The sequence below is a fragment of the Lepisosteus oculatus genome, chromosome 4 (genome assembly GCF_040954835.1).
Source record: "Lepisosteus oculatus isolate fLepOcu1 chromosome 4, fLepOcu1.hap2, whole genome shotgun sequence".
Taxonomy (NCBI): Eukaryota; Metazoa; Chordata; class Actinopteri; order Semionotiformes; family Lepisosteidae; genus Lepisosteus; species Lepisosteus oculatus.
The window spans coordinates 12,378,238-12,402,270 of record NC_090699.1 but is presented as its reverse complement, the minus strand read 5'-3'; the positions used below and the strand labels follow the sequence as shown (position 1 = coordinate 12,402,270).

The 24,033-nt window shown below is 49.9% G+C and overlaps 1 protein-coding gene across 5 annotated transcripts in view; it reads right to left on the bottom strand.

Annotated features, from left to right (window-relative positions):
* Positions 1–20,881, bottom strand: part of LOC102684695 (adenylate cyclase type 2-like) — a 46,056-nt gene extending 25,175 nt beyond the window's left edge. For 3 of the 5 annotated variants that reach the window (XR_011189389.1, XR_011189390.1, XM_069188663.1), the window contains exons 1-9: positions 20,462–20,876; positions 12,048–13,766; positions 9,875–10,072; positions 8,040–8,201; positions 5,411–5,560; positions 4,688–4,833; positions 2,899–3,010; positions 2,138–2,265; positions 1,182–1,340 (exon numbers count right to left, since the gene is read on the bottom strand). Coding sequence is in view for 3 of the 5 variants with exons in the window: in XM_069188663.1 (XP_069044764.1) it covers positions 1,182–1,340; positions 2,138–2,265; positions 2,899–3,010; positions 4,688–4,833; positions 5,411–5,560; positions 8,040–8,201; positions 9,875–10,072; positions 12,048–12,653 (1,661 nt within the window). In the remaining 2 variants the exon portion in view is untranslated. Of the gene's footprint in view, positions 1–1,181; positions 1,341–2,137; positions 2,266–2,898; positions 3,011–4,687; positions 4,834–5,410; positions 5,561–8,039; positions 8,202–9,874; positions 10,073–12,047; positions 13,767–14,746; positions 14,839–20,461 lie in introns of those variants that run through there. The other 2 variants (XM_069188665.1, XM_069188664.1) reach the window with 2 other exon arrangements.
* Positions 20,882–24,033: the final 3,152 nt, after the last annotated feature.

The window sequence follows — 24,033 nt, the reverse complement described above, 5'->3', positions numbered from 1 at the left end:
TATGTAGTAGCTGTGTAGTAATTTAGCAGCAGTGATTAGCAAGCAGCCACATCACATATCACCCTGCAGCTCACCAACAGCCCACTGGGGCTCAGTGTTATTCTGGCCAGTACCTGGGTGGGAGACTCCTGGGAGAGGTGTTAGTGGACCAGTAGGGGGCGCTCACCCTGCGGTCTGTGTGGGTCCTAATGCCCCAGTACAGTGATGGGGACACTAGACTGTAAACAGGCGCTGTCCTTCGGATAAGATGTAAAACTGAGGTCCTGACTCTCTGTGGTCAGTCAAGACCCCAGGGTGTCTCTCAGAAAGAGTAGGGGTGTGACCCCAGTGTCCTGGACAGACTCCCCCTGGTCTTTACCAGTCATGGCCTCCTGATCACCCCCCTCTCTGAACTGGCCTCATCACTCTGCTCTCCTCCCCACTGAGAGCAGGTGTGTGGGGAGCGCTCTGGCGCACTATGGCTGCCGTCGCATCATCCAGGTGGGGCTGGACACTGGGGGTGGGTGGAGGGGATCCCCATTACCTGTAAAGTGCTTTGAGTGGAGTGTCTAGAAAAGAGCTATATACTGTAAGTGTAAGCAATTATTATTATGACTATGGTTTACATACACACACAGAAACGTACAAAACACACGATCCGTACACTGAAGATGGATATAATATCATGTAAGGGACACAGACCCATACAGTAGACATTCATGTCACTCCCCTGCTTCGTGCTGTACTGAGCTGACTGTGATTCCCCAGGGACGTGCTGACAGGAGGAGCACACCACAGGTCCCCCTAGGCAGATAACGGGTGCGCAGGGGTGACTTGTTGTTGGGGTGACATCCACTGTGATTCAAGCTAGCACCCCAGAGCCGGAGTGCCCCTTCCTGCACCTCTGTGATATCTCGTTCTGGGGTGCCTGTCCCCCCCGGGGCAAAGCAGCTGGAGGGCAGGTTTGGTGGTGTGTGTGTGTGTTGTGTGTATATGGGGTGTGTGGTGTGTGCAGTGTATGTTCCGTGTGTGATGTGCATGGCATGTGTGTGGCCCATGTGTGGCCCGTGTGTGGCCCGTGTGTGGCGCTTGCGTGCCCTGTGTGTGGCGTGTGTGTGGCCCGTGTGTGGCGCTTGCGTGCCCTGTGTGTGGCGTGTGTGTGGCACTTGCGCGCCAGAGACACAGGAGGAGGGCACACTCACCCAGGCAGGCCCCCAGACTCCATGTGATTGGCCAGGGTGACGTCATGTGACCAGACGTCGTACTGCCACTTTTGTAGACCGATTACACCACAGAGCACGTTGCCTGAGTGCACTCCCACTCGCATGTTGATGTCCACTCCTGTGGCCTCACGTAGCTTACTGAGAGACACAATACAGACACACTGACTGGACACTCCAGTACATTAACACTGCACTGAGAGAGAGGGGTCAATACAGACACACTGACTGACTGGACACTCCAGTACATTAACACTGCACTGAGAGAGAGGGGTTCATACAGACACACTGACTGACTGGACACTCCAGTACATTAACACTGCACTGAGAGAGAGGGGTTCATACAGACACACTGACTGACTGGACACTCCAGTACATTAACACTGCACTGAGAGAGAGGGGTTCATACAGACACACTGACTGGACACTCCAGTACATTAACACTGCACTGAGAGAGAGGGGTTCATACAGACACACTGACTGACTGGACACTCCAGTACATTAACACTGCACTGAGAGAGAGGGGTTCATACAGACACACTGACTGACTGGACACTCCAGTACATTAACACTGCACTGAGAGAGAGGGGTTCATACAGACACACTGACTGACTGGACACTCCAGTACATTAACACTGCCCTGAGAGAGAGGGGTTCATACAGACACACTGACTGACTGGACACTCCAGTACATGAACACTGCACTGAGAGAGAGGGGTTCATACAGACACACTGACTGGACACTTCAGTACATTAACACCGCACTAAGAGAGAGGGGTTCATACAGACACACTGACAGCACTGAGAGGATGTTGATACCTCGGACTGTTTCAGTGACTCCCAGTGGATAAATGTGTGTATTGTGGTGTGTATGACAATCTTTGACCCTGTCAGTGTGTGCTTGTATGTGAGACTGGATGAACAGCAGGGGCACTGACCTGATAGCAGTACACATGTCCAGGCCCATCTGAACACAGTTCTGGGCATGGCCAGGGATGGGGTCCGGCAGTCCAGACACACAGTAATAACAATCTCCCAGAATCTTAATTCGCAGACATTCATTTTTCTGCCAGGAGAGAGCGGCATTAATACAAACTGACTGACTGGACACTCCAGTACATTAACACTGCACTGAGAGAGAGGGGTTCATACAGACACACTGACTGGACACTCCAGTACATTAACACTGCACTGAGAGAGAGGGGTTCATACAGACACACTGACTGGACACTCCAGTACATTAACACTGCACTGAGAGAGAGGGGTTCATACAGACACACTGACTGGACACTCCAGTACATTAACACTGCACTGAGAGAGAGGGGTTCATACAGACACACTGACTGACTGGACACTCCAGTACATTAACACTGCACTGAGAGAGAGGGGTTCATACAGACACACTGACTGACTGGACACTCCAGTACATTAACACTGCACTGAGAGAGAGGGGTTCATACAGACACACTGACTGGACACTCCAGTACATTAACACTGCACTGAGAGAGAGGGGTTCATACAGACACACTGACTGGACACTCCAGTACATTAACACTGCACTGAGAGAGAGGGGTTCATACAGACACACTGACTGAGTGGACATTGCAAATAAAAACACCCTAGCAGGAAACACGGTGAGAGCGAGAGGGGACAGAGGGGACAGTTATGTTTTAATTTTTTAACAGTGAAGTGTTCTCACCTTAGCAATGTCATCAAATTTCCCAAACAGCTTGTTGAGCACGGCCACAAGCTCCTGTGGCGTACAGGTGCTGGCCAGGCTGGTGAAACCAACGATGTCAGCATAGAGAATACTGAGACAGAGAGGGGTTAATACAGACCCTGAAGCCCACAGGAGCACTACAGTTTTGTGGTATTAGTGTAGTGTAACAGCATTTCAGTGTGAATCAGTGTGCATAAAAGTGAAACAGTGTCTCAGGGTGAATCAGTGTGTCTCGGTGTGAATCAGTGTGTCTCAATGTGCATAAGTGCAAATCAGTGTAAATCAGTGTCTCAATGTGTCTCTGTGTGAATCAGTGTCTCAGTGTGCATAAGTGTGAATCGGTGTCTCAATGTGCATAAGTGTGAATCAGTGTCTCAGTGTGAATCAGTGTCTCAGCATGCATAAGTGTGAATCAGTGTGAATGGGTGTCTCAGTGTGAATCAGTGTGAATGGGTGTCTCAGTGTGAATCAGTGTCTCAGGGTGCATAAGTGTGAATCAGTGTGAATGGGTGTCTCATTGTGCATAAATGTGAATCAGTGTCAAAGTGTGCATAAGTGTGAATCAGTGTCTCAGTGTGAATCAGTGTCTAAATGTGCATAAGTGTGAATCAGTGTCTCAGTGTGCAGAGTGTGAATCGGTGTCTCAGTGTGAATCTGTGTCTAAGTGTGCATACATGTGAATCAGTGTCTCAGTGTGCATAAGTGTGAAGCAGTTTCTCGTTGTGCATAAATGTGAATCAGTGTTTCAGTGTGAATCTGTGTCTAAGTGTGCATAAGTGTGAATCAGTGTTTCAGTGTGCATAAGTGTAGATCAGTGTGTCATTGTTCATAAATGTGAATCAGTGTCTCAGTGTGAATCAGTGTCTCAGTGTGCATAAATGTGAATCAGTTTGAATCAGTGTCTCAGTGTGAATCTGTGTCTAAGTGTGCATAAGTGTGAATCAGTGTCTCAGTGTGCACAAATGTGAACCAGTGTGAATCAGTGTCTCGGTGTGCATAAGTGTGAATCAGTGTCTCAGTGTGCATCAGTGTGAATCAGTGTCTCAGCGTGCATAAGTGTGCATTAGTGTCTCACTGTGAATCAGAGTGTTTCAGTGTGTTGGTGTGAATCAGTGTGTCTCAGTGTGCATAAATGTGAATCAGTGTGCATAAGTGTGAATCAGTGTCTCAGTGTGAATCAATGTGAATCAGTGTCTCAGTCTGAATCAGTGTCACACTGTGTCTCGGGGTGTCTCAAGGTGTCTCAGGGTGTCCCATTGTGTATCAGTGTGTATCACTGTTACTCAGTATGACTCAGTGTGTCTCAGGGTCTCTCAGGGTGTCCCAAGGTGTCCCAGGGGGTATCAGTGTTTATCAGTGTATCTGTGGGTATCAGGGGTATCAGGGTGTTTGTGGGTATTAGGGTTTCAGTGGGTATCAGTGTGTCAGTGGGAATCAGGGTATCTGTGGGTATGAGGGTATCAGTGGGTATCTGTGGGAATCAGGGGTGTCAGGGTGTCAGTGGATATCTGTGGGAATCAGGGGTATCAGTGTGTCTGTGGGTATTTGTGGGACTTAGGGGTATCAGTGTGTCTGTGGGTATCTGTGAGAATCAGGGGTATCAGTGTGTCTGTAGATATCAGGGTGTCAGTGGGTATAAGTGCATCTGTGGGTATCAGTGTGTCTGTGGGTATCTGTGGGAATCAGGGGTATCAGTGTGTCTGTAGCTATCAGGGTGACAGTGGGTATCTTTGGGACTCTGGGGTGTCAGGGGGCCCCAGTAGGGTACCTGACATCCTTGTGCTGCCGGATGTACAGGCTGTGGAAGTGGTTGGGGCTCTCTTTGTCATTCTGGCTCTCCCTCAGACGACGGATAATCTCCGACTTCATCTCCATTGCGATATACCGCGGCAACACGGAGAGGAGGAGGTGTTCCTGGGAGAGTCACCAAGGAAACAAAAAAACGACAATAAGAACGCATGTGATGTTAGCATGTCTGTGTGTCGTTACAATATCCCTGTGTACCTGTGTACTAGTGTGTCACTGTGTACTCAGTGTGTTTGTCACTAACGTGTCACTGCATACTCAGTGTGCATTACCAGTGCGTCACTGTGTACTCAGTGTGTGTGTCTCACTAATGTGTCACTGTGTACTCACTAGCGTTTCACTATGCACTCAGTGTGTGTATCACAAGAGTGCCTCTGTATACTCAGTGTGTGTGTCACTAGCGTGTCAGTGTGTATTCAGTGTGTGTCACTAGTGTGTCAGTGTGTATTCAGTGTGTGTGTCACTAGCGTGTCAGTGTGTCCTCAGTGTGTGTGTCACCAGCGTGTCAGTGTGTACACAGTGTGTGTGTCACTATAATGTCACTGTGTACTCAGTGTGTGTCACTAGTGTTTCACTGTGCACTCAGTTTGTGTATCACAAGAGTGCCACTGTATACGCAGTGTGAATGTGTCACTAGTGTGTCAGTGTGTACTCAGTGTGTGTGTGTCACTTGCATGTGTTTTACCTGCTGGCGCTTCTCGTACACCAGCTGAAGGCGAACCTCATCAAACCTCTCTGCTTCCCTCTTCGATTTCCGACGCGCCTTCTCTGTCAGTGCCAGGTGAAAACCTCCAACCAGATTGGCACAGAGGAATACCACTGCATTGGCTACCAGCTGAGAGACACAGAGAGACAGACTGACTGGACACTCCAGTACATTAACACTGCACTGAGAGAGAGGGGTTCATACAGACACACTGACTGACTGGACACTCCAGTACATTAACACTGCACTGAGAGAGAGGGGTTCATACAGACACACTGACTGACTGGACACTCCAGTACATTAACACTGCACTGAGAGAGAGGGGTTCATACAGACACACTGACTGGACACTCCAGTACATTAACACTGCACTGAGAGAGAGGGGTTAATACAGACACACTGACTGGACACTCCAGTACATTAACACTGCACTGAGAGAGAGGGTTCATACAGACACACTGACTGACTGGACACTCCAGTACATTAACACTGGACTGAGAGAGAGGGGTTCATACAGACACACTGACTGACTGGACACTCCAGTACATTAACACTGCACTGAGAGAGAGGGGTTCATACAGACACACTGACTGGACACTTCAGTACAATAACACTGCACTGAGAGAAACAAAGCACTGTAGTCATTAGCTACATTATTACTTGTTTTATAATCAGAGATAAATAAAGGAACAGCTCATTTCCCTGCAGGAACAATGTCTATTTCATAAAGATCCTTCTCTCTAATTTGCAGATTATTTGCATTTAACCTTTCAATGTTTTACAAATTCCAGTAATCACAAAACATACAGAGGGAAGTAAAATGCACTGAGACAAACGAAAGATATAAACAACAACAACAACATCACTTCACTGTCCCTTTACAATCTCTTGCATCAGGAATGTGTCTTTTCACAGACCCCAGCTTGCTCTCCATGAGACACACAGACAGGGAGAGAAGCTGGGGGTCACAGCGCAGGGTCAGCCATTTATACAGCACCCCTGGAGCAGCTGGGGTTCAGGGCCTCGCTCAGGGGCCCAGCGGAGTAGGATTCCTCTGCCGGCCGCGGGATTCAAACCGGCAACCTCCCAGCCACAGGCGCAGATCCTGAGCCCGCGAGCCAGCGCTCCGCCCCAAAGAAAACTCATGGAGACAGCTGGATTTGAACACCTGACCTCAGGGTTATAAGTCAATCACTTAAGCCATCACACCACTGATGCTAACCAGTCAAATGCAGTAACACAAAGATGTAACTAGTCAAGCACACTGACACATACAGACACAATCAAACACACTCTGACAGACAGAAACACAACCAGTCAAACACTAACACAAACAGATATAGCCAAGTCAAACACAGACACAGACATAACCAGACAAACACACTAAGCCAAACACAGACATAACTAGCCAAACACACTGATACACACGTAGACATACTGACACGTAGTCTACTGTCTACACACGTAGACATAACTAGTCAAACATACTGAGACACACACATATATAACCCGTCAAACACACCGACACACATAGACATAACCAGTCAAACATACTGAGACACAAACAGAAATACCTAGTGGAACAAACTGAGACACAGACAAATATAACCCATCAAACACACTGGCACACACAAAGACATAACCAATTAAACACAGTGAGACACTAACACAGACGTTACTAATCAAACACACTAAGACAAACACAGACATAACTAGCCAAACACACTGATACACACGTAGACATACTGTCACGTAGTCTACTGTCTACACATGTAGACATAACTAGTCAAACACTGACACATACAAAAATGTAACCAGTCGAACACACTGAGACACACACATATATAACCCGTCAAACACACCGACACACATAGACATAACCAGTCAAACATACTGAGACACAAACAGAAATACCTAGTGGAACAAACTGACACACAGACAAATACAACCCATCAAACACACTGGCACACACAAAGACATAACCAATTAAACACAGTGAGACACAACACAGACATAACTAATCAAACACACTGAGATGCACACAGATATAACCAGTCAAACAAGTCAACCAAACTGAGAAGCACACACAGACATAACCAGTCAAATACTCAGAGACACAAACACAGACATAACTAGTCAAAACCCTGAGACACACAGAGATGTACAAATCATTGACCTATACATTTCTGATCACAAAGCTGTATTCATTGATGTCTGTGTCCCTCTTTCTTCAGCGAGACGTAAATGCACTAACAGTGCTCCCCTCCATGGTACACCCCCGAACTTCGCAATCTGAAACTAGCTGGAGCACAAAAATCCGGCCTAGTGGTGCACATTCAGGGGTATAACGAACACCTACAAGTCTAATTGGCCTGAGCTACAGACCAATCTCTACTTTACCATGTCTATCGAAGGTTTTAGGACGTGTGGGTGCACATTGGCTACAGGCACGTATGACATTTAATGACATGTTTCACAGCACTCAGACTGCTCGTCAGGGTAGTGAATGATTTACTTATTGCCCCTGATTCGGGGAGCTGGGAGCTGTGGACCTGTGGAGCTGGGAGCTGTGGGGCTGTGGAGCTGTGGAGCTGGATGGGCCCAGTACCTGCACAGCGAGGTCCGGAGTCTTGGGGCTGCGGACGGGCACGAACACGCTGATGATGAGCACGTGGGAGAGCGAGGTGCCGACGCCGAACAGCAGGGCCCAGGAGAGAGACAGGGGCAGCACGGTGTAGAGGGACAGGGACAGGAATGTGAAGAGCGCCACCTGCAGGCGACAGGGGGAGAGTTTCACTGGGGGTGCTGCTCATGAGAGTCTCACCCACAGAGCACCTCCGAAGTGTCACAGAGACTCGGAGAGAGACAGAGAGACAGACAGAGGGAGAGAGAGAGAGAGAGTATTAAAGTATTGGCTGCACCTAAAAACAGCGACCAAAATTCCTGCCACCACAAGGCCCTGCTGAGCCAAGAGCTGAGCCCAGAGAAGGGCCCCCTGAGCCAGCTGGTCCTGAGGCTCACTGACACCCACCAGACAACACATACACACAGCACTGCCTGACCCACTCACACTCACACTACCTCACCCACTGGGACACACAAACACACAGAGAAGAGCCCCCTGAGCCAGCTGGTCCTGAGGCTCACTGACCTGAGCCACACCGACACCAGCCAGCCTCAGGACAGCACTGCTAGAATCAAGCACATCACAGATCACACAGCCATATCTCACACACTGGGATACACACACACACACACACACACACACACACACACACACACACAACATCAACTGGAACGCTACAGAACCAAGATAAATAACAGCAAAAAGAAACAGACCCTGACGAAGTACAGGCTCAGTGACCACAGCCTGGCCATAGAAACTGGACACAGGCAGACCTGGCTGCCCAGAGAGGACAGGCTGTGCTCCCACTGCCAGCGGGGAGAAATAGAGACAGAGGTGCACTTCCTACTGCACTGTGACTGATACTCTGGGATTAGAGAAACATTCTTCCCCTAATTCAGAAATCTAATCCCAGAATTCCCACACCTGCCAGAATAACAAGAAGTCTCAATCCTACTGGGAGGGGAAGGAAGGAACTCAGTTGAACTGGCAGCACAGTGTGTGATCTCCTGTCACAGCCTGAGGAACAGACAGTGAGCCTGTCTCTCAATAATAATAATACAGTATGTGATCTCCTGTCACAGCCTGAGGAACAGTGAGCCTGTCTCTCAATAATAATAATACAGTGTGTGATCTCCTGTCACAGCCTGAGGAACAGACAGTGAGCCTGTCTCTCAATAATAATAATACAGTGTGTGATCTCCTGTCACAGCCTGAGGAACAGACAGTGAGCCTGTCTCTCAATAATAATAATACAGTGTGTGATCTCCTGTCACAGCCTGAGGAACAGACAGTGAGCCTGTCTCTCAATAATAATAATACAGTGTGTGATCTCCTGTCACAGCCTGAGGAACAGACAGTGAGCCTGTCCCTCAATAATAATAATACAGTGTGTGATCTCCTGTCACAGCCTGAGGAACAGACAGTGAGCCTGTCTCTCAATAATGACTATATTGTAAATGTCTGTGGATTTTTGTTTGATGTTAATTGTAATTGTTTTGCTTTGGCATCGCTCATGCCAATAAAATTGAATTGAATTGAATTGACTGGGAGAGAGACTAGGGGAGAGACTGGGAGAGAGATGGAGAGAGACAGAGACTGGGAGAGAGAGACAGAGAGAAAGAGACAGGGACAAAGACCTGAAAGAGAGAGACAGGGAGAGAAACAGAGAGAGAGGCAAGGAGATAGATGGACAGGGAAAGAGAAAGAGAGAGACAGGGAGAGACACAGACAGACAGACAGACAGACAGACAGACAGACAGACAGACAGAAACAGACAGAGAGACAGACACACAGAGAGGCAGGAGAGCTGTACAGACCTGATCCCAGGCGGAGACAGGACCTCCTGTGAAGGTGAAGACGATGCCGATGACGTACAGGCAGATCCAGACGGACAGCGCCAGCCCCCCGCCACAGCGCCGCACCACAGGAAGCCAGGGCAGAGCCAGCAGCAGGGCCACACTGAGACACAGACACACACACACCACCGCCAGCGCCCCCACATGGTCACTGACGCTCTGACACACACACACACACAGAGACAGAGGGGTTAATACAGACAAAGGGAAGACTGACAGTCTGATCAGACACACTCAGACACACACACTCACCAGAATACACACACACTGAAAAGAACACACACACACACTGTACACTGACCAGTCCAGACACAATGACCAGCGACGACGCTCTGACACACACACACACTGTACACTGACCAGTCCAGACACAATGACCAGCGGCGACGCTCTGACACACACACACACACACTGTACACTGACCAGTCCAGACACAATGACCAGCGGCGACGCTCTGACACACACACACACACACTGTACACTGACCAGTCCAGACACAATGACCAGCGGCGACACTCTGACACACACACACACACACACACACACACACACACTCACTGTACACTGACCAGTCCAGACACAATGACCAGCAGCGACACTCTGCCACACACACACACACTGTACACTGACCAGTCCAGACACAATGACCAGCGGCGACGCTCTGACACACACACACACACACACACACACACTGTACACTGACCAGTCCAGACACAATGACCAGCGGCGACGCTCTGACACACACACACACACACACACACACACACACTGTACACTGACCAGTCCAGACACAATGACCAGCGGCGACGCTCTGACACACACACACACACTGTACACTGACCAGTCCAGACACAATGACCAGCGGCGACGCTCTGACACACACACACACACACACACACACTGTACACTGACCAGTCCAGACACAATGACCAGCGGTGACGCTCTGACACACACACACACACACACACTGTACACTGACCAGTCCAGACACAATGACCAGCGGCGACGCTCTGACACACACACACACACTGTACACTGACCAGTCCAGACACAATGACCAGCGGCGACACTCTGACACACACACACACACACACACACACACACACTCACTGTACACTGACCAGTCCAGACACAATGACCAGCGGCGACGCTCTGACACACACACACACACACACACACACACTGTACACTGACCAGTCCAGACACAATGACCAGCGGCGACGCTCTGACACACACACACACACACACACACACACTGTACACTGACCAGTCCAGACACAATGACCAGCGGTGACGCTCTGACACACACACACACACACACACTGTACACTGACCAGTCCAGACACAATGACCAGCGGCGACGCTCTGACACACACACACACTGTACACTGACCAGTCCAGACACAATGACCAGCGGCGACGCTCTGACACACACACACACACACACACACACTGTACACTGACCAGTCCAGACACAATGACCAGCGGCGACGCTCTGACACACACACACACACACACACACTGTACACTGACCAGTCCAGACACAATGACCAGCGGTGACGCTCTGACACACACACACACACACACACTGTACACTGACCAGTCCAGACACAATGACCAGCGGCGACGCTCTGACACACACACACACACTGTACACTGACCAGTCCAGACACAATGACCAGCGGCGACGCTCTGAAACACACACACACACACACTGTACACTGACCAGTCCAGACACAATGACCAGCGGCGACGCTCTGACACACACACACACACACACTGTACACTGACCAGTCCAGACACAATGACCAGCGGCGACGCTCTGACACACACACACACTGTACACTGACCAGTCCAGACACAATGACCAGCGGCAACGCTCTGACACACACACACACACACTGTACACTGACCAGTCCAGACACAATGACCAGCGGCGACGCTCTGACACACACACACACACTGTACACTGACCAGTCCAGACACAATGACCAGCGGCGACACTCTGACACACACACACACTGTACACTGACCAGTCCAGACACAATGACCAGCAGCGACACTCTGACACACACACACACACTGTACACTGACCAGTCCAGACACAATGACCAGCAGCGACACTCTGCCTCACCCTCTGCGTGCAGACGAAGATGAGGATGATGATGATGCAGAACCCGATGGTCAGCACCAGTCCGGACACCATCATGGGGGTCTCCCCCACGCAGCGAAGACACCCTCGGGACAGCACCCTGAAAACGCCACAGCGCCCGCAGAACCCCCTGCCCCCCGGGCCCCCCGCACCCCGACCCCGACCCCAGGCCCGGGGTGCCCCCCCGGCCTGCAGCGCCGTGTCCCTGCTGCTCCGGGGGACAGGGGATAGGGAGGGTGTCCTTTCGGTGTGGTGGGGTGCCTGCGCCCCAACATTCTCAGAATTACTGAGGTGCCCGAGTTCAAATTGCTCCACGGGACCCCCCTGTGACCCCATGACCCTGGAGATTTCGAGGTCCCTTTTCTCTGCTTGACCTGCAGAACTGTCTTCGTTTTGGGGGGCACCACTGTCACCCTGCACCCCTTGGATGTCCCCTGGCACAGCGGGAGGGTCCAGGCTGTTGGAGCCAGGGGTGTTGGGGTGACCACCAGGTTTGTCTCTGGGATCCGAGTTGTGTTCTACAGTTTTGGGGTCTACCCCAATTTGGGGGGCCCCCTCCCTCTGCCCATCATGGGGTTCTGCTGGCATTACAACGTTGTCAGTAGGTTTAGTTGCTCTGCCTCAGTCCTGCCTCAGTCCTGTCTGCCTCAGGTCTGTGTGCTTCAGTCCTGTGTGCCTCAGTCCTGTGTGCCTCAGTCCTGTGTGCCTCAGTCCTGTGTGCCTCAGTCTTGTCTGCCTCAGTCCTGTGTGCCTCAGATCTGTGTGCCTCAGATCTGTCTGCCTCAGATCTGTCTGCCTCAGTCCTCTGCCTCAGATCTGTGGGGACCTCAGTCCTGTCTGCCTCAGATCTGTGTGCCTCAGTCCTGTGTGCCTCAGATCTGTGCGCCTCAGTCCTCTGCCTCAGTCCTGTGTGCCTCAGTCTGTCTCAGATCTGTCTGTCTCAGTGCTGTGTGCCTTAGTCCTGTCTGTCTCAGTCCTCTGCCTCCGTCCTGTCTGTCTCAGATCTGGGTACTTCAGTCCTGTCTGCCTCAGATCTGTGTGCCTCAGTCCTCTGCCTAAGTCCTGTCTGCCTCAGTCCTGTGTGCCTCAGATCTGTGTGCCTCAGATCTGTGTGCCTTAGTCCTCACTCTGTAAAACCTTAAAATACTGGGTGGAGTCCAGCCACCTGTTCTCTTGAAGATGAGGCGAAGGCAGTGCAGTTGTGTTTCTTACTGAGGAAAAACCAGCGCCTGGGAACTAACCCTTCTTCTTGTTCTCCACACTGACGAGGTCTTCAAACACAGAAGATGAGGAGCAAACTGCTTCCATCAGGGAAAAGCTGCTCGACGGAGACGGGGGCAAAGGGGAGGAACCAAAGAACGGCAGGACACAGGGACGGACCAGGCAGGGGGACACTGTTGCAGGACGGAAACGTTTTGTAGTTTTTTTTCACCAGCTGACATTCGATCTCCTTCTCGCAAAACAGAAAGACGGGCAAAGTGCCCCTGAATTTTGCCCCTTCTTCTCCTGTCCCCCTACCTCCCCACTGTGCCACATGGGTGGGTGGACCGTAATCAGTGACGCACAAACCACACTTCCTGTGCAACAGCGGAGGGGGCCACCATCAGGAGCCCTGTGCTGCAGTCACAGTGGAGACTGTGACTCGTGCTGCAGCTGGGCGGATGTCCACGGGTTCTTCAGCAAAACCTGACACTGATTCGCCTGTTGGAAACAAACAGGAAATGACTTCACTACAGCTTGAAGACACATTCAAATATCTTCACCAAAATGTCAGTGTCAATGTGTCTGTATGAACCCCTCTCTCTCAGTGCAGTGTTAATGTACTGGAGTGTCCAGTCAGTCAATGTGTCTGTATGAACCCCTCTCTCTCAGTGCAGTGTTAATGTACTGGAGTGTCCAGTCAGTCAGTGTGTCTGTATGAACCCCTCTCTCTCAGTGCAGTGTTAATGTACTGGAGTGTTCAGTCAGTGTGTCTGTATGAACCCCTCTCTCTCAGTGCAGTGTTAATGTACTGGAGTGTCCAGTCAGTCAGTGTGTCTGTATGAACCCCTCTCTCTCAGTGCAGTGTTAATGTACTGGAGTGTTCAGTCAGTGTGTCTGTATGAACCCCTCTCTCTCAGTGCAGTGTTAATGTACTGGAGTGTCCAGTCAGTCAGTGTGTCTGTATGAACCCCTCTCTCTCAGTGCAGTGTTAATGTACTGGAGTGTCCAGTCAGTCAGTGTGTCTGTATGAACCCCTCTCTCTCAGTGCAGTGTTAATGTACTGGAGTGTCCAGTCAGTGTGTCTGTATGAACCCCTCTCTCTCAGTGCAGTGTTAATGTACTGGAGTGTCCAGTCAGTCAGTGTGTCTGTATGAACCCCTCTCTCTCAGTGCAGTGTTAATGTACTGGAGTGTCCAGTCAGTCAGTTTGTCTGTATGAACCCCTCTCTCTCAGTGCAGTGTTAATGTACTGGAGTGTCCAGTCAGTCAGTGTGTCTGTATTAACCCCTCTCTCTCAGTGCAGTGTTAATGTACTGGAGTGTCCAGTCAGTGTGTCTGTATTATACTATCTACAAATAGAGAAACTTTATTTTGCTTTTTATTTTCATCGCTAGGTAACAGAAAAAAACTATAAAATATGTGCATTAAAAGCTTATGAACTGTAATTAAAAGCTATTGAACAGGAAGAGATATACTCACAATCAAATCCTTCTGCCGTCAGTTTATAAAATCCTTTAACAAAGACTATCTATGACTGACACCAGTAAGAGACATGTCCATTAGTGAAGAAGATCCCTCACCTGTGCCAGAGTGCACTGTATCTGTGATCAGAGTCCTCGTGACATTTCAAGCAGCACTGAGGCTATTTCAGGTGATGAAGTCTCTCCTCCCTACAGTTCACTCCCTCCTCTCAGTCAGTAGCACTGTGGCAGATTAACTCCTCCCTCTCCCATTATAACTCTGGCACAATATGTACTGTCACTAGTGTCACTGCTGTCTCTCTCCTCTCACACTCACCCTGAACTCTCCAGCACACACACTGTCACACCTGACTGTGCTGGAGACACTACTAGTGTCACTGCTGTTCCTCTCCTCTCACACTCACCCTGAACTCACCAGCACACACACACTGTCACACCTGAGTGTACTGTAGACACTACTAGTGTCACTGCTGTCCCTCTCCTCTCACACTCACCCTGAACTCTCCAGCACACACACACTGTCACACTGTCACACCTGACTGTACAGTAGACACTACTAGTGTCACTGCTGTCCCTCTCCTCTCACACTCTCCCTGAACTCACCAACACACACACACTGTCACACCTGACTGTACAGTAGACACTACTAGTGTCACTGCTGTCCCTCTCCTCTCACACTCACCCTGAACTCACCAGCACACACACACACTGTCACACCTGACTGTACTGTAGACACTACTAGTGTCACTGCTGTCCCTCCTCTCACACTCACCCTGAACTCACCAACACACACACACTGTCACACCTGACTGTACAGTAGACACTACTAGTGTCACTGCTGTATCTTTTTCTTTTGTTCTGTCCACAATCTCACTGGGCTGTACTGCGCTGGACTGCGTTTTTTCCACAATCTCACTGGGCTGTACTGTTCTGTGTTGTTTCAGATGTTAAACGAATTCGCTGCTTGAATTCCAGGACAGAAGCTCACTGGCCTCAGGTGAACAAGAAGAACAGAAGCCGCCCAGTTACTGACAGGGGGCTGATTTCCATACAGAGAGGATCTCACAACCCAGCCCGTTGTCTCCCCTCTAAACAGACCTTCCGACCGCAACCTGATAGGCAAATCAGCACAGGGCAGGGCCCTCCGGCCACCCCCTCCCTGTAACAGTCCAGTTACAATAGGGGCTACAGTCCCAGTACAGGAGAACAGTCCAGTTACAATAGGAGCTACAGTCCAGTACAGGAGAACAGTCCTGTTACAATAGGAGCTACAGTCCAGTACAGGAGAACAGTCCAGTTACAATAGGGGCTACAGTCCAGTACAGGAGAACAGTCCTGTTACAATAGGAGCTACAGTCCAGTACAGTAGAACAGTCTGTTACAATAGGAGCTACAGTCCAGTACAGGAGAACAGTCCTGTTACAATAGGAGCTACAGTCCCAGTACAGGAGAACAGTCCTGTTACAATAGGAGCTACAGTCCAGTACAGGAGAACAGTCCTGTTACAATAGGAGCTACAGTCCAGTACAGGAGAACAGTCTGTTACAATAGGAGCTACAGTCCAGTACAGGAGAACAGTCTGTTACAATAGGAGCTACAGTCCCAGTACAGGAGAACAGTCCTGTTACAATAGGAGCTACAGTCCAGTACAGGAGAACAGTCCTGTTACAATAGGAGCTACAGTCCCAGTACAGGAGAACAGTCCTGTTACAATAGGAGCTACAGTCCAGTACAGTAGACCAGTCTGTTACAATAGGAGCTACAGTCCAGTACAGTAGACCAGTCTGTTACAATAGGAGCTACAGTCCCAGTACAGGAGAACAGTCCTGTTACAATAGGAGCTACAGTCCAGTACAGGAGAACAGTCCTGTTACAATAGGAGCTACAGTCCAGTACAGGAGAACAGTCTGTTACAATAGGAGCTACAGTCCCAGTACAGGAGAACAGTCCTGTTACAATAGGAGCTACAGTCCAGTACAGGAGAACAGTCCTGTTACAATAGGAGCTACAGTCCCAGTACAGGAGAACAGTCCTGTTACAATAGGAGCTACAGTCCAGTACAGTAGACCAGTCTGTTACAATAGGAGCTACAGTCCCAGTACAGGAGAACAGTCCTGTTACAATAGGAGCTACAGTCCAGTACAGGAGAACAGTCCTGTTACAATAGGAGCTACAGTCCAGTACAGGAGAACAGTCTGTTACAATAGGGGCTACAGTCCAGTACAGGAGAACAGTCCAGTTACAATAGGAGCTACAGTCCAGTACAGTAGAACAGTCCAGTTACAATAGGAGCTACAGTCCAGTACAGGAGAACAGTCCTGTTACAATAGGAACTACAGTCCAGTACAGGAGAACAGTCCTGTTACAATAGGAGCTACAGTCCCAGTACAGTAGAACAGTCCTGTTACAACAGGAGCTACAGTCCAGTACAGTAGAACAGTCCTGTTACAATAGGAGCTACAGTCCAGTACAGGAGAACAGTCTGTTACAATAGGGGCTACAGTCCAGTACAGGAGAACAGTCCAGTTACAATAGGGGCTACAGTCCCAGTACAGGAGAACAGTCTGTTACAATAGGAGCTACAGTCCCAGTACAGGAGAACAGTCCTGTTACAATAGGAGCTACAGTCCCAGTACAGGAGAACAGTCCTGTTACAATAGGAGCTACAGTCCCAGTACAGGAGAACAGTCTGTTACAATAGGGGCTACAGTCCAGTACAGGAGAACAGTCCTGTTACAATAGGAGCTACAGTCCAGTACAGGAGAACAGTCTGTTACAATAGGAGCTACAGTCCCAGTACAGGAGAACAGTCTGTTACAATAGGAGCTACAGTCCAGTACAGGAGAACAGTCTGTTACAATAGGAGCTACAGTCCAGTACAGGAGAACAGTCCTGTTACAATAGGAGCTACAGTCCAGTACAGGAGAACAGTCCTGTTACAATAGGAGCTACAGTCCAGTACAGGAGAACAGTCTGTTACAATAGGAGCTACAGTCCAGTACAGGAGAACAGTCCTGTTACAATAGGAGCTACAGTCCAGTACAGGAGAACAGTCCTGTTACAACAGGAGCTACAGTCCAGTACAGTAGAACAGTCCTGTTACAACAGGAGCTACAGTCCAGTACAGTAGAACAGTCCTGTTACAATAGGAGCTACAGTCCAGTACAGTAGAACAGTCTGTTACAATAGGAGCTACAGTCCAGTACAGTAGAACAGTCTGTTACAATAGGAGCTACAGTCCAGTACAGTAGAACAGTCTGTTACAATAGGAGCTACAGTCCCAGTACAGGAGAACAGTCCTGTTACAATAGGAGCTACAGTCCAGTACAGGAGAACAGTCTGTTACAATAGGAGCTACAGTCCCAGTACAGGAGAACAGTCCTGTTACAATAGGGGCTACAGTCCAGTACAGGAGAACAGTCTGTTACAATAGGAGCTACAGTCCAGTACAGGAGAACAGTCCAGTTACAATAGGAGCTACAGTCCAGTACAGGAGAACAGTCCAGTTACAATAGGAGCTACAGTCCAGTACAGGAGAACAGTCTGTTACAATAGGAGCTACAGTCCAGTACAGGAGAACAGTCTGTTACAATAGGAGCTACAGTCCAGTACAGGAGAACAGTCCTGTTACAATAGGGGCTACAGTCCAGTACAGGAGAACAGTCCAGTTACAATAGGAGCTACAGTCCCAGTACAGGAGAACAGTCCAGTTACAATAGGAGCTACAGTCCAGTACAGGAGAACAGTCTGTTACAATAGGAGCTACAGTCCAGTACAGGAGAACAGTCCTGTTACAATAGGGGCTACAGTCCCAGTACAGGAGAACAGTCCCGTTAGAGTAGGGGCTACAGTCCCAGTACAGGAGAACAGTCCCGTTACAATAGGAGCTACAGTCCAGTACAGGAGAACAGTCCTGTTACAATAGGAGCTACAGTCCCAGTACAGGAGAACAGTCCTGTTACAATAGGGGCTACAGTCCCAGTACAGGAGAACAGTCTGTTACAATAGGTGCTACAGTCCAGTACAGGAGACCAGTCTGTTACAATAGGGGCTACAGTCCAGTACAGGAGAACAGTCCCGTTACAATAGGAGCTACAGTCCAGTACAGGAGAACAGTCCTGTTACAATAGGAGCTACAGTCCAGTACAGGAGAACAGTCTGTTACAATAGGAGCTACAGTCCAGTACAGGAGAACAGTCTGTTACAATAGGAGCTACAGTCCAGTACAGGAGAACGGTCCAGTTACAATAGGAGCTACAGTCCAGTACAGGAGAACAGTCCAGTTACAATAGGAGCTACAGTCCCAGTACAGGAGAACAGTCTGTTACAATAGGAGCTACAGTCCAGTACAGGAGAACAGTCTGTTACAATAGGAGCTACAGTCCAGTACAGGAGAACAGTCTGTTACAATAGGAGTGTCACGGACGTCCAAAGAGACAAACCGTGGGGAGCAGGAGAGCGGAAAAAGACCCATATGCGTAGCGGCGAGACGGGAAAAAGGCCCGGGCTCATAGTGCAAAGAGTTCAGGAATGCCGTATAGAAACCTATGCCCTCAGGGAGCGGACATGGGGCGCCCTGGTGCTAGGCGGGTCTCAGGACATCCGAACATCAATGCTGAGCGAGGACAGAGTGCAAGACCCGGAAATATATAGCCCAAGGGAAAGAGAGGGACAGGAAGGACAGCAGACCGGAAACTAGGGACAGGACAGAGAAGGAGCGCCCTCTGGCTGCAGAGGGCGTGACAAGGAGCTACAGTCCCAGTACAGGAGAACAGTCCTGTTACAATAGGAGCTACAGTCCAGTACAGGAGAACAGTCCTGTTACAATAGGGGCTACAGTCCAGTACAGGAGAACAGTCCTGTTACAATAGGAGCTACAGTCCCAGTACAGGAGAACAGTCCATTACAATAGGAGCTACAGTCCAGTACAGTAGAACAGTCTGTTACAATAGGAGCTACAGTCCAGTACAGGAGAACAGTCCATTACAATAGGAGCTACAGTCCAGTACAGTAGACCAGTCTGTTACAATAGGAGCTACAGTCCAGTACAGGAGAACAGTCCAGTTACAATAGGAACTACAGCCCAGTACAGCAGAACTGTCCTGTTACAATAGGAGCTACAGTCCAGTACAGGAGAACAGTCCATTACAATAGGAGCTACAGTCCAGTACAGTAGAACAGTCTGTTACAATAGGAGCTACAGTCCAGTACAGTAGAACAGTCCAGTTACAATAGGAGCTACAGTCCAGTACAGCAGAACTGTCCTGTTACAATAGGAGCTACAGTCCAGTACAGGAGAACAGTCCATTACAATAGGAGCTACAGTCCAGTACAGGAGAACAGTCTGTTACAATAGGAGCTACAGTCCCAGTACAGGAGAACAGTCTGTTACAATAGGAGCTACAGTCCAGTACAGGAGAACAGTCCTGTTACAATAGGGGCTACAGTCCCAGTACAGGAGAACAGTCTGTTACAATAGGAGCTACAGTCCAGTACAGGAGAACAGTCTGTTACAATAGGAGCTACAGTCCAGTACAGGAGAACAGTCTGTTACAATAGGAGCTACAGTCCCAGTACAGGAGAACAGTAGAGCAGTCGTGTTCTAGTGGACCTTTTTAAGTCTGAATTTAAATGAAAAGCGTGGCTGTTTTGTGTTCTTCTGAGCGGAGAAGATTCCTATTGTAGTTTTTTGTAATAATAATTACGTTTTTACCTGTTTTCTTTCACTGCCGGTTCAAGGGTCAGGTCCCCCCCCCATCCCTGCACCTCATCTTTCCTCCCAGATCTGAGTCTCTCGCTCGGGGCTCCCCCCTGTCCTCGCGCGCCCCGCTTCCCGGCGTCAGGGCGGCTCGCGGGGGGTTCGCGGGGCTCGTTGACTCCTCGCGCGTGAGCGCGCGCGCTCCGGCTGGACTCGGAGCCCGTCCGGATTCAGGCTCCGGAGTCTGTGCTCGAAACCGTCCCGGCTAAGGACGTGAATATCCGAGGACTCTCGCTCTGAGAGTTGTCTCCTCAGCGCTTGTCGTCTTGGGTGTTGTGCGCGGCAGACGAGGTGCCGTTCCTCCAGGTGTTAAAACCCCCTCGTGTTTGTGTGTGTTTGTGCGCGGTGTGTTTCCTTGTGTGAAATTGTTCGGATTTCTAGGGCTGGACTCGCTAAACCCGTTGTACCGGTGACATTTTGGAGGAATGCTCCAGAAGAGTTTCTCTCCGGAGGTGGTAACAGACGCTCGGGCGGGCTGCTGCTTTTTCATCCGGATTCTTTATTTTCCCCACAATTCACAAGTGTCGACTTTCATTTCCACAGGGATGACAGAGGAGCCACGCAGAGACACGCTGAAACACATTGAAACACACTGACACAAGTGCACACACACACAGATACACACTGACAATCCTACAGAGCCTCACACAGTGACACACTCACACAGACACACACTGACAAACTCAGATCCTCTCAGTGACTCAAACACAGACACACACAAAGATACACACTGACACCAAACACACAGAGCCTCACACAATGACTTACACGCAGGGATACACAAGTGCACAGACACACACTGACAACAAACCCACAGAGCCTCACACAGTGACTTACACACAGGAATACACAAGTGTACAGACACTGACAACAAAACCACAGAGCCTCACACAGTGACTTACACACAGGGATACACAAGTGCACAGACACACACTGACAACAAACCCACAGAGCCTCACACAGTGACTTACACACAGGGATACACAAGTGCACAGACACACACTGACAACAAACCCACAGAGCCTCACACAGTGACTTACACACAGGAATACACAAGTGCACAGACACTGACAACAAAACCACAGAGCCTCACACAGTGACTTACACACAGGGATACACAAGTGCACAGACACACACTGACAACAAACCCACAGAGCCTCACACAGTGACTTACACACAGGGATACACAAGTGCACAGACACACACAGACAACAAACCCACAGAGCCTCACACAGTGACTTACACACAGGAATACACAAGTGCACAGACACACACAGACAACAAACCCACAGAGCCTCACACAATCTCTTCCTCAGGGGAAGAGAGGAGAGTGAGGGAGAGAGGAGAGGAGTGTGAGGGAGAGAGGGAGAGAGGAGAGCGAGTAGGAGAGAGGAGAGGGGAGAGAGGATAAGGAGGAGGGGAGGAGAGAGGATAGGGAGGAGGAGAGGGGAGAGAGGACAAGGAGGAGGGGAGGAGAGGGGAGAAAGGGAGAGAGGAGGAGAGGGGAGAGGGCCTCTCCCTCTCCTGTCCTTCTCTGTTTCACAGTCCTGTGCGAGTGCATTGAATATCACCCAAATCCTCCATGATCCCTCTGAGAGGGTGAATTCCGTTTCCTCGTTAGCAGTGGGGGGTTAATTAATGCCTTGATGAGCTGAAGAGCCCCAGGAATGGAACAGAAGTCTCCCGCCGGGAGAGAGGAGGCAAGAGAGGAAGGATGATCTTAAACCCTCTCCTCTCCTTCACTCTCTGGTCTCTCTCTCCATTCTCCAGGTCTTTCTCTGCCTCCTCCTTTCTCCCTTGGTCCTCTCCCCTCTCTCTCTTCCATTATCCATTTCATATGCTCTCCTGTCTCTCTGTCCCCGTTTCTCTCCCTCTCCTCTTCTCTCTCTGTGCCCCTGTCTCTCTCCCATCCCCTCCTCCTGTCTCTGTCTCTATCTCCTCTCCTCTCTCTCTCTCCTCCTGTCTCACTCTCATCCTGTCTCACTCCTCTATTTCCCCTCCTCCTCTGGCTCTATCTCCTCTCTTCCCTCTATCTCCTCTCTTCCCTCTCTCCCCTCCTCCTGTCTCTCTGTCTCTATCTCCTCTTTCCTCTCTCTCTCCTGTCTCTATCTCCTCTCTTTCCTCCCTCTCCTCCTGTCTCTGTCCCCCTGTCTCTCTCTCCCCTCCCCTCCTCCTGTCTCTCTGTCTCTCCCTCTCTCTCTCTCCTCTCCCCCTGTCTCTCTCCCTCTCTCCCAGTCTTTGACATTATACACAGTAATTGAAAGGTGGTCCATTGTGATGGATATGTGTCCTTTTCTGCCTCAGCATTTATCAATAATTTAGCCCTTCGTCACCACAGACCACCTCCCCCTCCCCCTCCCTCCACTCTGCTTTCTTAATGTCAGAGCAGGACTGTGTGGGTTTGTGTACGTGTGTGGGTCTGTCTGTGTGTGTTTGTGTGAGTGTGTGTATGTGTGTGGGTGTTGAAGTGTGTATGAGTCTGCATGAGTATGCCTGAATGTGTCTGTGTGTGTGAGTGTGTGTTTGTGTGGGTATGTGTGAGTTTGTCTGTGTGAGTGTGTATGAGTCTGCATGAGTATGCCTGAATGTGTCTGTGTGTGAGAGTGTCTGTTAGTGTGTGTCATCTGTCCAAGTGTATGTTTGTGTATGTACAGTATGCGTGTGAGTTTATGTGTGTGGATCTGTCTGTGTGGGTGTTGGTATGGGTCTTGACCACCAGACCAGCTGGCCTCCCGGTACAACAGGGTCAGCACCTTGACCTCTAGACCAGCTGTTCTCCCGGTACAACAGGGTCAGCACCTTGACCGCCAGACCAGCTGGCCTCCCGGTACAACAGGGTCAGCACCTTGACCACCAGACCAGCTGGCCTCCCGGTACAACAGGGTCAGCACCTTGACCTCTAGACCAGCTGTTCTCCCGGTACAACAGGGTCAGCACCTTGACCACCAGACCAGCTGGCCTCCCGGTACAACAGGGTCAGCACCTTGACCTCTAGACCAGCTGGCCTCCCGGTACAACAGGGTCAGCACCTTGACCACCAGACCAGCTGGCCTCCTGGTACAACAGGGTCAGCACCTTGACCGCCAGACCAGCTGGCCTCCCGGTACAACAGGGTCAGCACCTTGACCACCAGACCAGCTGGCCTCCCTTTGTGTGGGTAAAGAAGGGATATATGACACAGAGAGACAGATTATAACAGAAAGCCCTTGACAAACAGACACAACATACAGGGGCTATCAAAAGTATTCACCCCCTTGGACCTTTCCGACATCTTACCGTGTTACTATATACTGTAGAACCACAACGTATTTACAGTACATGGGACCGATCGACACCAGACACTCTTATCATGTCACAGTGGAAATAAATTCTGCAGATCCTCCTATATTAATTATAAATATAAAAGAGAAAACGAGTGATTGCACAAGTATTCACCCCCTTTATTGTGACGCACCTAAATAGGCTCCGCTGGAACCACAAAGTCAGTTCAGCTGTCTTCAGAAGTCACATTGTCTGTTGAACAGAGT